General features: G+C 36.0%; 1 protein-coding gene across 1 annotated transcript in view; it reads left to right on the top strand.

Annotated features, from left to right (window-relative positions):
- Positions 1-2,051: 2,051 nt before the first annotated feature.
- Positions 2,052-12,693, top strand: part of LOC106876773 (sorting nexin-27) — a 111,037-nt gene continuing 100,395 nt past the window's right edge. Inside the window, exon 1 of the mRNA XM_014925461.3 lies at positions 2,052-2,443. Within this exon, the coding sequence (XP_014780947.1) occupies positions 2,184-2,443 (260 nt within the window). The 5' untranslated portion in view covers positions 2,052-2,183. The remainder of the gene's footprint in view (positions 2,444-12,693) is intronic.

Raw genomic sequence — 12,693 nt, 5'->3', positions numbered from 1 at the left:
AGTAGTTGCTGACATTACAAGAACTTACTTTTACGTAATGAAATATACAACACAAACACAATTGACAGGATATGACGAAATAAAAACAACAGAGCACCTAAATAACATAGAAAAAGATATGGAAAGTAGTGGGACATACCACAGAAAGAGAAATGTATGATGTAATAAAAGACCGAGAATGGCATAGGAAAACACAACAAAGATCATTAAAAGAATCGAAGGAACATATGTGTGAACAACGGAGATTAATGGATATATATATATTTAAATATAATTATAAAAAATAATTATAATAAAGGGCGCTGAATTGACAACGCCGGCACGCTAGAAATAGACCCCAAATGGACTATAAATCACTTAAGTTATTACTTCAGTACGCTGGCCACTGATAAATCATTAAATGATGACTTTATCCTAATTAAGTGTATATATATATATATATATATATATATATAGGATCTTTCTGAATTATATATATATATATATATACGGAGAGAGAGATTGTGTGTGTGTATGTGTTTGTGTATAAAAATGCTGAAAACCTATGCTGGATGCAGGTATGGCTGTGCGGTGAAGAAGTATGCTTTGCAACGACGTGGTTTTGGATTCAATCCTACTGTGTAGTATTATGCAAGTTGACGGAAAATGCGAAGAAACAATTCGGAAGTAGCGTGTCTGTCCTTGGACCGCAAACTCAATCTGTCTCGCGGTTTAGCATATCACTGCCTGGCAACTGAAAGGTCTCCGGTCCGAGGACAACTCATCCCCCTTCACCTTTACTTGTTACGGAGGCCCTGTAAATATCCGTGAGCTCTGCCCTTCCTCTTCTGACAAAGATGTTAAAAATAAACACACTATAACTATGTGAGAAGGAAGGTCGATATAAGTTGAACGTGGAAAATAAATGTGACAAGTCTTGTTTCAACCCGTATGTAGTGCAGCAAAGGCTAGGTCCAACTGATTTGTTGTTGTTTAGTCCCAGATCAGCTGTGATTGAGAACATATAAACAAGGTATCGGGTTTTTAAGGCTTTATATGAAGAATTACACGATATTTTCTTTCCCTATTTATGATGACAAGGTGTGATTTGAATGAGATTTGGTTGCTATTTCTAACTGGTCGAGTGTCCATATAGAATTTCCTTAGTAACGTCATTTGGATATTTTTTTTGACGAAATATAGTGGATATGTTTTATAGGTTATGAGAAAATATTGATGATGCCAGAGAAATCTTAACTGTATTTAATACGTGTCGATAAAATGAAAATATACTTTTAAAAAATTACTTCTCTCCGCACGTATATTTTATAAAGAAATTTCCTTTACCCAGTAAAATTTAGAAATAATACATTAATATTTAAAGATAAAAATATCTAAGAACATAGATTAAAATAAGCAAACTTTCAGTTACTTTATCAGTTTTAGATTTAGTTAATTTTAAATTTCTCTAAGTTTAACAGACCATCTATTACAGCTACTTCCATGAAACATAAAAGCGTGATTGCGCATTTAAAAAAATCCTAAAATTTATTTGAAAAACTTTCCAGAAACAACTGTTAACTTAGATGTAAGCAATGAAAAGTAAATCAGGTGCGACTAAATATAATCTCTAAACGAAGCGTTAAAAAAAAACATTGCTATTTTCAATGCTTCCCTTTTTGTAAATCTCTTTCCTGCCAATATATTGTTGAAAGACAGATGAAAAGAGTTTGAGCTGGTGAGAAAGGCAAACATATACATGTTGGTGAGAGAGAGAAAGAAGAAAGAAAAATATGTAGAGAGAAAGACAGAATAAGAAGAGAGAGAGTGGAAGAAAATAGACTAGAGAAAGAGAACTCAGCAAAACAGAGAGAGAGAGAGAGAACCACAAGATAGACATCGAGACAAATGGAAGGAGAATAAATAGATAAAAAGAGAAAGAGGGAGGGAGAATAAAGGGAGAGAGAAAAAGAGATAGAAAGAGAGGGAGAACTAATAGAGTGAGAAAGATATAGAAAGTGAGGGAGAAGAAACAAATAGAGAGATAAAGCAATAGAAAGAGAGGGAGAAGATACAGATACACAGAGAGAGAGAGAGAGAGAGAGAGAGACAAACAGAAAGTGAGAGAGAGAGAGAGAAAGATGAACCGGACATAGATTACGGTGTGTTTGTGTGATTTGCCTTGTTTGATCATCTGACCAAATATGGCGGATAGTGATGAGGAAGGCAGTACTCCGTCTACTCCGGAGAGAATGATGAGCGACCATAGTGGCCCGAGGGTGGTCACCATCACAAAAACAGAAACAGGCTTTGGATTTAATGTCCGGGGCCAGGTCAGCGAAGGTGGGGTCCTCAAATCGATCAATGGAGTATTGTATGCACCTCTCCAACATGTTAGTGCCGTGTTAGAAGGCGGTGCTGCACACAGAGCAGGCATACGGAAGGGAGACCGAATTTTAGAAGTGTAAGTACACATTATTATATATTCCATGTCATTTTATTCACTTCCACTCGACAGCTTAAATTGAATTTATTCACGTCCTTATAATAACCCCTTATTCATTCGTAACCCCCTTTCTTCGTTACTCCCTTCAACATGGGGTGTGATCGTGTCTGCCCGCCACTGTTCCCTCTAATAGAATTATGGTGCGTTCTGTTGAATGTATGGTATTTTTTTTCATGTATATATTCTTGGCCGCATGGGTGATTTACTGGATGTATCTATGTTATTTCGTGGATATTGTACGTGTATGAATATCTCGTGTGCGCGCATGTATGTTTCTTTTTGTATGTATGTATGAATGAATGTTTATGTGTATATTTCATGATAGCTTTTTTATGTGTATGAATGAATAAATCTTACGTATGTGCAATATATGAATGGATGTTTCTTGAGTGTAGATGTAAATGTTTCTTGTTTGTGTGTGTATGTAGGAATGTTTTGTGTGTGTATATATATATATATATATATATATATATATATGTTGTGTGTGTAGTGTGTATGTATCAATGTTTCTTGAGTATGTGTTTGTGAATGTTTGTATGTGTAGGGATGAATATATCTTGTGTGAATGTTTTTGTGCGTGTGTATGAATATTTCTTACGCATTGTATGTATGGTCTTGTTTAGCCTCGAATCAGCCTTGATTAAACAGACCTTATGATACGATCAAAAGCATTCCAGTGATGAGATCCCATCTTTTATGTTAGATACTGTGTATCTTGCTCTACATAATCTATTTCTTTCCCACTTTTGAGATGGTAGTATATCATGGGGAGGGGGATTTTAGCAGCTATTTCTAGCAGGCCGAGCGATGACATAGGAACACACTCGTTGGGTCGTATGTATGTATATCAAACGTGTAGTGAGTGTATGTTTTATGTAAGACGATAACGAGTACCAGCAAGTGATTTATAAGAAGAATTAGTTTACCTTCGTTTCGTAAACTTTATTTGAATTTAGCATTAAATGTTTGTTAGATTAACGGAGGGATATAGCAGAATAAATTCTGTAATGAGATTACATAATATACGTATATTCACTTATATTTCGTATAGATTTATCTAATATTATTTTCTCTCAAACGTTTTCGTTTGTCACTCACACAAGTAAATATGATGCGACATCAGATAGTCGTTTCATTTTAAGAAATAAACGGAAACAGATATTGTCCTTCTAGAACTATATCTATCTGTCGTGAGTGTCTATATACGTTATGTGTACGTCTATGTGTGTGTTTAAGTCACTGTGCATGTCTGTTTAGGAGTGTATTTAAGTCACTGTGTGTGTGTGTGTGTAAATATATACGTCGTATATGTGCCTTTATGTATATGCGTTTGTGTGTATGTGTGTTTATATATCATCATCATTATATATAAACACACATACACGCACATATATATATATATATATATATATATATATATATATATATATATATATATATATATATATATATATATATATATATAGATAGATAGATGTGTATAGATATGTGTATACGTGTATGTTCTGTCACATTATGGAGATAATAAATGACAAGTAAAACGAAAGTGAGTGGAAGGATGAAATGTTTTACAACATCCATACAACTATCGAACAGGAAAATAGCGAGATGTAGTTTTCCTGTGATTGTTGTTGTTGAAAGAACCTTTCGACTGATGATAATTACTCGTAAGTTTTCCACTGTTTTGTAAATAGTATTGCAATATTCTATTAAATATTGTATCATTATTGTTAATTAAATTTCTATAATTACTATTAAACCATTTGGTACTACTGACTAACTCGAATTCCATCGATTTACTGTCATCAACCTTAACTATGGAAGGCTGTCAAAAACATAATTGAGAATTTAAACTGTTTCATTATTTGATACTTCCACTCTTTAAAATAATTTGATTATTGAATGTCAGTATTAAATTAAAAAGTAATTAATGATAATACAAACGGAGAAAATATGGGTTAAAATATTGTCAAATACCTCACCACCAGTTCAACTAAATAATTACTGCCATATTAACTCTCCTTGAAGAAAATCTTGTACATATAGGTGTTGGCGTTGCTGTGTGGTAAGAAGTTTTCTTCCCAACCACAGGATCCCAGGTTCAGTCCCTATGTGTAACACCTTGGGCAAGTGTTGTCTACTATAACACCAGGCTAACTAAAACCTTGTGATAAGTGGATTTGGTATACAAAAACTGAAAGAAATCTGTTGTAAGATATATATATATACATATACATATATATATATATATATATATATATATATATATATATATATATCTATATATATATATGTATATATATATATATATGCATGTGTGTCTTTGTGTTTGTCCACTACCACTTGACAACCAGTATTGGTTTGGCTACAACCCTTCAAGGCAGAGCCCATCATGGCTGCTGTCCAATGACAAGTAACAGGTGAAGGACATATTACTAAAGTTGCTGATGTGTCACATTAGTTCATTACTGTCACAATGTGTTTGTTTCAGAGACAGCAAATACTTAATAATGAAAATATTTAAAGAACAGAAAAAATGTTCAATAATAAAAGTATTTACATAATTGATTGTCTTCAACATCCTTTCAGTGATAAGTTTAATGACAGTAAATCAATGAAGCCCATTAATTTTCATTGGCAGTTTGCACTATAACATTTAGGAGTTATTGGTCTAGATCTATTGCCTAAGATCAAAGTGTTGTATATTAATTATTAAATACAAAATGCAAAATCTTTAAGGTAAGAATTTGTCAAAAAGTTTTACCCATTTTGTTTTGAAAGATTGCACTATTCTTTTTAATTAATAAAACTCATGACATGGGGACATATGTGTGAGTATTTTTATATATATGCATATCTAGATAGATATGTATTATGTAGACACAGGTTTTCTCCAGCTCAGGAGAAATTGCCGTTTTCCTATGAACAAGGAAGGTTGAATTGTGGCAAAATCTATTTCATCTTGGTCTTTTCACATCTAATTCTAAGCTCAATTTTTCTTGCTTGTTTTTTGAACTTAGTACTTGTGCTTGCAATCCAGCTTTTGTTTCTTGTAGCTGTGCAATATTATTAACAAAGGTCAGATCATAAAGCTTTTCTGTTTTCTTTGAACATAGTGTTCTGTTGGTTACCTTCTTCATTTCGAAGTCATCTGCTAGCAAGACGAGGAATGATGGGATGCATTCCTGGCAATAATGCTAAAGTTCTCAATATGGCCAGTATCTGTCATGAAACAGCTACTAGAACTGTCATACAGATTTCAGAAGATGTTAAGGCACTGTGTGGAGGAAGCCATATCCTTGAACAATTTTCCAGAGTGATTGCTAATTGGATGCTGTCCAAAGGCTTTTTAAAGTCCCAAAACCGACAGGATCACAGGGTTCCATGATATTTTTCAGCTTGAATATTTCTTCAGTGCAAGAGTAGCTGGAGTGAAATCTTGATCGTTTAGTAGTGTTGCATCAAAACCCTGTCAAATCCTGTTCGTTAATACAATACAGAAAACTTGTCATCAACTTTTGAAGTCTATCGGGTTTCTCATTTCAGAAGCTCCGCAATGACTTCTCTTCTTTAATCGACCAACACTTGTTGCTGTTACCATCACCTGTTGTGTAGGTGTTTTAGTGATGTTATTGCTGTTTCTTCACCATACTTCAGAAGCCGAAATTTGGTCTTATCCAGCAGTGTTGAAGTTCTTTAATTTCCCCAATGCTAGTTTTATTTCCTCTTTTGTGATTGCTTCAGTTCTTGCAGGGTTACAATTGGTAGTTCCAAATTATTCCAACCATATGGCACTTTTTCTTTTTACAGGATTTTGTCAGTTTCATCTTTGGCTGGTGCACAACTGATTTTTTCTTCTTCTAAGCCCATGAGCTCTCTGATAATGCAAGTACTGTGACATTGTGGCATTCCTACTACCTGCATCTTCTTTTTCTTGTGCTTTCTTTCCAGACCTCCTTGTTAATTTTGATGCTCTACTGGCAGTCTAATGTATAGTATTCAGTAGCAGTTTGTCTTTTCTATTCTTTGCTGCCTTATATTGATCACTTAAGTTCCATGACCCTTCATTTATTCATTGTTACTTCTTTGATGCTCTTTTGTTCAATGTCATTACCCATTGTTGTTCAACACTGTAGAGATGCTACAGTGGCCGATACCTCTTCAGCTGTCACTGGTATAGTTCTGTTGTAGTGGTGTCTTTAAACTTCTTCACAGTAAATTGTTGGATGATAGCGACATACCTCTGCCTCTTTAATTGTAGTTTCAATGTAGCTTTTACGAGGTAGTGATCTGATCCATCTTTGGCGCCTTGACAAGATCAGATATTTTCTGAGGCAGTCTTCCAACAAGCATGAATTACAGAATAGACAGTTCCATTGTTGGTGAAAAATAGGTGCTACAGGTGTTGAAATTGTTCACTTCACACAACAGTATCAGATGTTTGCCATTTTAGCTGATCTCTTTACTTGGTGCCTATGGCTTACTGACAGGCTCAGGTCATGCCTCTTTCTGCTGGTCTGTGCAAACTAGGGATTTCACTGACAGTCTTGAAGGTGGTCATAGATATTATGTAAATATCGGTATATGTGTATATACATGCATATGTGTATTATATACATGCAAATACATACACATTTATATATATTCACACACACATACACATCTATCTCTCCAAATATATACACACACACACACACACACACACACACACACACACACACATACACATCCATTTGGCTATCTTTTATCTTTTACTTGATTCAGTCATTGGACTGTGCCCATACTGGGGCATCACCTTGAACGGTTTAGTTGAACAAATCAACCCCAGTACTTATTTTTTCAAAGCCTGGTACTTATTCTATCAGTCTCTTTTTGCTGATTTGCTAGGTTTAGAAAATTTAAAGAAACTAACCCTGATTATCAAGTGGTGGGGGTACAAATGCAAACATGAACACACACACATACATGATGGGATTCTTTCAGTTTCTGTCTACTGAATCCACTCACAAGGCTGTAGGCTATAGTTAAAGATACTTGCTGAAGGTGTCATGCAGTAGTGGGACTGAACCTAGAAATGTGTAGTTGGGAAGTAAACTTTGTACCATACAGCTACATTTCTACATTTATTCATAAACACACACACACACACATGTTTATGAATTCGTTTTGCAAAAATTCCTGATGTGAAATTGTGTGTTGAAAGAGATATTGTTGAATTTCAGGATGGTCATTTTATTTATTATTATTTTTTTTTTGGGGGGGGGGGAGGATGAAATAATGATAATAGTAATAATAATAATAATAAATAAAATGACCTTCCTGAAGTACAATATATATATATATATATATATACACACACACACATATATGTATGTGTCTTTGTGTCTCTTTGTCCACCACCATTTAACCACTGGTGATGGTGTGTTTATGTCCCTGTAACTTAGTGGTTCGGCAGAAGGGACTCAGTCTCAGGCTAAAAGAAAGAAATAAGTACTGGGGTCAATTTGTTCAAAGTGGTGCTCCAGCATGGCTGCAGTCTAATGACTGAAACAAGTAAAAGATAAAGATGTATACAGATGCAAAGATGACAGTGTGGTGAGCAGTTTACTACCTTACCACATGGTTCCAGTTCCATCACACTGCATGACCTCTTGGGTAAGTGTCTTCTACTATAGCCCCTGCCTTGTGAATGGATTTGGTGGACAGAAACTGAAAGAAGCCTGTCAGATAGATGTGTGCTTTCCCCACCACCACTTGGCAACCGGTGTTGGTTTGTTTATGTCCTCGTAACTTGGCAGTTTGGCTAAAGTACCTGGCTTAAAAATTCGTTTGGCTAAAAACCCTTCAAAGCGATGCCCCAGTATGGCCACAGTCCAATGACTAAAAGATGGTCATGGCTGTGTGGTAAGAAGTTTGTTTCTCAATCCCATGGTTCCAGGTTCAGTCTCACTACATGGCACCTTGAGCAGGTATCACCTTCTGTTGCCTCAGACCAACTAAAGTCTTGTGAGTTGATTTGGTAGACGGAAACTGAAAGAAGTTCGGTGTGTGTGTGTGTTTGTCCAGCAGTACCACTTGACAGCCGGTGTTGGTATGTTTATTTTCTTGTAACTTAGCTGTTCGGCAAGAAGGATCCGATGGAATGAGTACTAGGTTTAAAAAAAAAGTATAGAGGTCGATTCATTCGACTAAAATTCTACAAGGCCGTAGTCTAATGACCGAAGCAAAAGATACACACACACACACACACACATACATCCATCCATCCATCCACTCAAAGGCGCACTACACACACACATATATATATATATATATATATATATATATATATATATATAATGTACATACAGCCATACACACATACGTGTACTGATACAAATATGCGTAGTATCATAGGCTATCATATATAAATAACGGGGCAGCTTGATTAACAAATAGTGGGTTGTCAACGTGTGCATATCTCGTCTAACGACAGAACATTGTTCAGGAACTGCTTGGTAACCAGTTTTCAGAATTTTTTTCTTTTTCTCTGACAATCGAAACAGTCTGACGTCATTCGACTATATTTCTTTTGAAAAGTTGCTTTATCTTTCAATCTACAACTAAATCATAAATAAATATTCTCTCTCTCTCTGTCTCTCTTCCCCCTCCTCGTCATCGTCTTGTTCTATAAAACTACTAAAACAAAAACTCATGGCTGTTATTCACTGACGTACGAAAATGAATCGATCTCTAATTACTGATACCACAATTCTGACTACACACACACGCGCCCAAGTACAGGCATACCTCAACTTACGTCGTTTCTAGTTATGTTGTTTTCGATTTTACGCCTCCCTTTTTTTTTCTTTTTTTTTTCCCAAAGAAAATGTAATCCTCGACATCAGTCGAATTCATCTCAGTATACGTCGGTCTCGGCGAACATTCAAAAGCATAGAAATAATAAAACACTTAAAAACCAACACTGAAGTGGAACATTTAAAGAAGATAAATACATGATAATATGTTGAAAACATTTATTCAAATAGATATAGGCTATTAAGTTTTTTTTTTTAATACTTTTCCTTTCTGATTGTTTCTCGTGTTACGTCGCAAACCATTTATCGACGTATGTCTGTACTTTTCTTCCCCAATTCAACCAATGAGCTGTGTGTGTCAGCTACAAAAATATGTTAACACGTGTTTATCAATTAGTTGTTTCGCCTCCGCTTGAAACTTGTCTGAGCAAATTCTATGGTGAAAGATATGGCATCATAACTACCCTCAAACATTGAGTATCTAGAATTATTACATTATCCAGTGTGTGTGTGTGTGTGGTCAAAACGGTGCGGTGTAAATTGGGCAACATTTGGCTGCTGTTTTTAGTTCTAGCGAACATAAACACGTAGGTCAGTCATAGATAGGAGGCGCAATGGCCCAGTGATTAGGGCAGCGGACTCGCGGTCATAGGATCGCGGTTTCGATTCCCAGACCAGGCGTTGTGAGTGTTTATTGAGCGAAAACACCTAAAGCTCTACGATGCTCCAGCAGGGGCTGGTGGCAAACCCTGTTGTGCCTGTAATTCAAAGAGTCAGCCTTGTCTCACTGTGTCACGCTGAATATCACCGAGAACTACGTTAAGGGTACACGTGTCTGTGGAGTGCTCAGCCACTTGCACGTTAATTTCACGAGCAGGCTGTTCCGTTGATCAGTGACTAGACCTGAGAAAATGTTACATACATTACTATTCTATTACTTATATGGTGACTGTTTTTCTAATTAATATTTAGTATTTTTCTCATCGTATTTTGGAAGGAAATTTTCAACATGGAGGAAGGCATGTTAATCACTTATTGCGGTTTCGTATTTGTTACATCTGTCTCCATTTGTGTGTGTGATGTGTACATTTACACACGCACATATCTTTTGTACATATGTTTAGTTATGTTGACGTTTATTGAGGTAGAAACGTGTCAGTTGTTGTCCTCTTGTCTCCAGACAATCAGTCTGTCTTTTCTTTAATGACATAGCTGTTTTGGAGAGATTCTTGCGATTAACTCCCTTCCCCATTGGTGTTGGTCCCAATTGCCATCAGGTGATTATTTTTAAGTTCCTTGGAAGTAGAGGTATATTTTCATTCATCTTTTTTCTTTAGAGACACATCTCTGGCCATACAGTTATATCTATTCATTTCTGTGTATAATTCTTTTTTTTTTTTTACTTGTTTCAGTTATTGGATTATGTTCATGCTAGAGAGTTGTCTTGAAGGGGTGGAACAAATTGACACCAGTATTTATTTCTTTAAAGTTTGGTACTTATTCTGTTAGTCTCTTTTTTCCAAACCACTAAATTATGGAGACATAAATGAACCAACACTGGTTGCTAAATGGTGGTAGAGATGACCACAAAGATGTGTGTGTGTGTGCACACACAAACACACATATATGACAGGCTTTCACAGTTTCTGTCACCAGTTATATAAAGTTTACTGGTGGTTATAAAAGTCTCTGTTAGACAACAAGGACAGTTTCCCAACAGTTACAGAGGTATTGGTGCCTGGCACTTCACACCTAATCGTCTTTTAACTACTTTTGCAATGACCAGTGGGATGATGCTGTTACTGTATTTTCTGGCATGCAAATCAAGTTTTTCATACCAAAATTTGCAGCTGAATAATGCAGGTTGACTTCAGAGGATCAAAAATTCCATGTAAAATGTAGCAGGATTCAGAAAGATAGTACAATGTTTTAATGTTTACACTGTATATTCTTTTCTACTCTAGGTACAAGGCCTGAAATTTTTGGGGAGGGGGGGGGGGCAGTCGATTAGATTGATCCCAGTATGCAACTGGTACTTAATTTATCGATCCCCAAAAGGACGAAAGGCAAAGTCGACCTTGGTGGAATTTGAACTCAGAATGTAAAGACAGATGAAATACTGCTAAGCATTTCGCCCGGTGTGCTAACGTTTCTGCCAGCCTGCTGCCTTGTTTACACTGTATATTACATTGACTTGTATGCTGGAAAATGTAGTAAGCACACCATTAACCAACACTGTTTTGGTTGTAATGTAAGCAATGCATTACAATAAACAGCAAGTTACCTCATCAAATGACAACTTGAACTTTCCAAGAAACCCTTTCTTTAAATGTCTAAGGTTTGTCAGGACTAGACTCACATATACTGGTCAGTCCCAGAGAATTTTTCTCTTGAGTATCCTGTGAACAAGCATTCTGATAGGATAGTTTACACTGAACACACCAAGGAGCTCTTGTTGATCGTTAACTTTCTATTAACTTTCCATTAGCTCTTGTAAATGGCAACTAATCTATGTCATTGAAGTACCATAGCAGCTATACAAGTATTTTATGGTCTTTTTCATTGTTCAGTGACATTCTAAATTAGAAGATTTTATGAAACCATCCTCGGTTTTATGCTACAAACTTTCTGTTTGAAAGTGATCTGAATTAAAATTACTCATTAAAATTTCATATTAATTTATATTCCTAGCATCAGCTTAAAGCATGATAAAAGTTATTTTGTCTATATTCTTCATTATTTTCTAAATGAATTGAAATAAAGAGGGTTATTTCAACAGATATACAGTAGTAAAATGAGTTAAGATGACATCTGGTTTTGGAACATTTAAAAAAAAATTTAAATTGCATCGTGATGGCACCTGTGCCCAGTGTCGCCTTCCTGGCACTTTTGCCGGTGGCACGTGTAAGACATTCGAGCGAGATCGTTGCCAGTGCCACTGGACTGGCTCCTGTGCAGGTGGCACGTAAAAAACACCATTTTGAGCATGACCGTTGCCAGTACCACCTGACTGGCCTTCGTGCCAGTGGCACGTAAAAGCACCCACTACACTCTCGGAGTGGTTGGCATTAAGAAGGGCATCCAGCTGTAGAAACTCTGCCAAATCAGATTGGAGCCTGATGTAGCCATCTGGTTTCACCAGTCCTCAGTTAAATCGTCCAACCCATGCTAGCATGGAAGACGGACGTTAAACGATGATGATGATGATGATGTATATACGCTATAATTCTTCAGGCAATGCCAAGGAAATACTGGTATCTTCATAATAGAAAAAACACACACTGGTCAAGCAAATATTGTTAAAATGTTAAATTAGTGATGAAAGAATGTCCTGAAATGAACTGGAAAAGTCGGATAGAGTAGCCACGGCTTTGTAGTTAAGAAGTTCATATTGCAACCATATAATTTTGG

Source organism: Octopus bimaculoides, chromosome 12 (genome assembly GCF_046866305.1).
Source record: "Octopus bimaculoides isolate indiv1 chromosome 12, ASM4686630v1, whole genome shotgun sequence".
NCBI classification, from domain to species: domain Eukaryota; kingdom Metazoa; phylum Mollusca; class Cephalopoda; order Octopoda; family Octopodidae; genus Octopus; species Octopus bimaculoides.
Note: the sequence above shows the minus strand (reverse complement) of the source record. Positions and strands in the feature narration are given on the sequence as shown.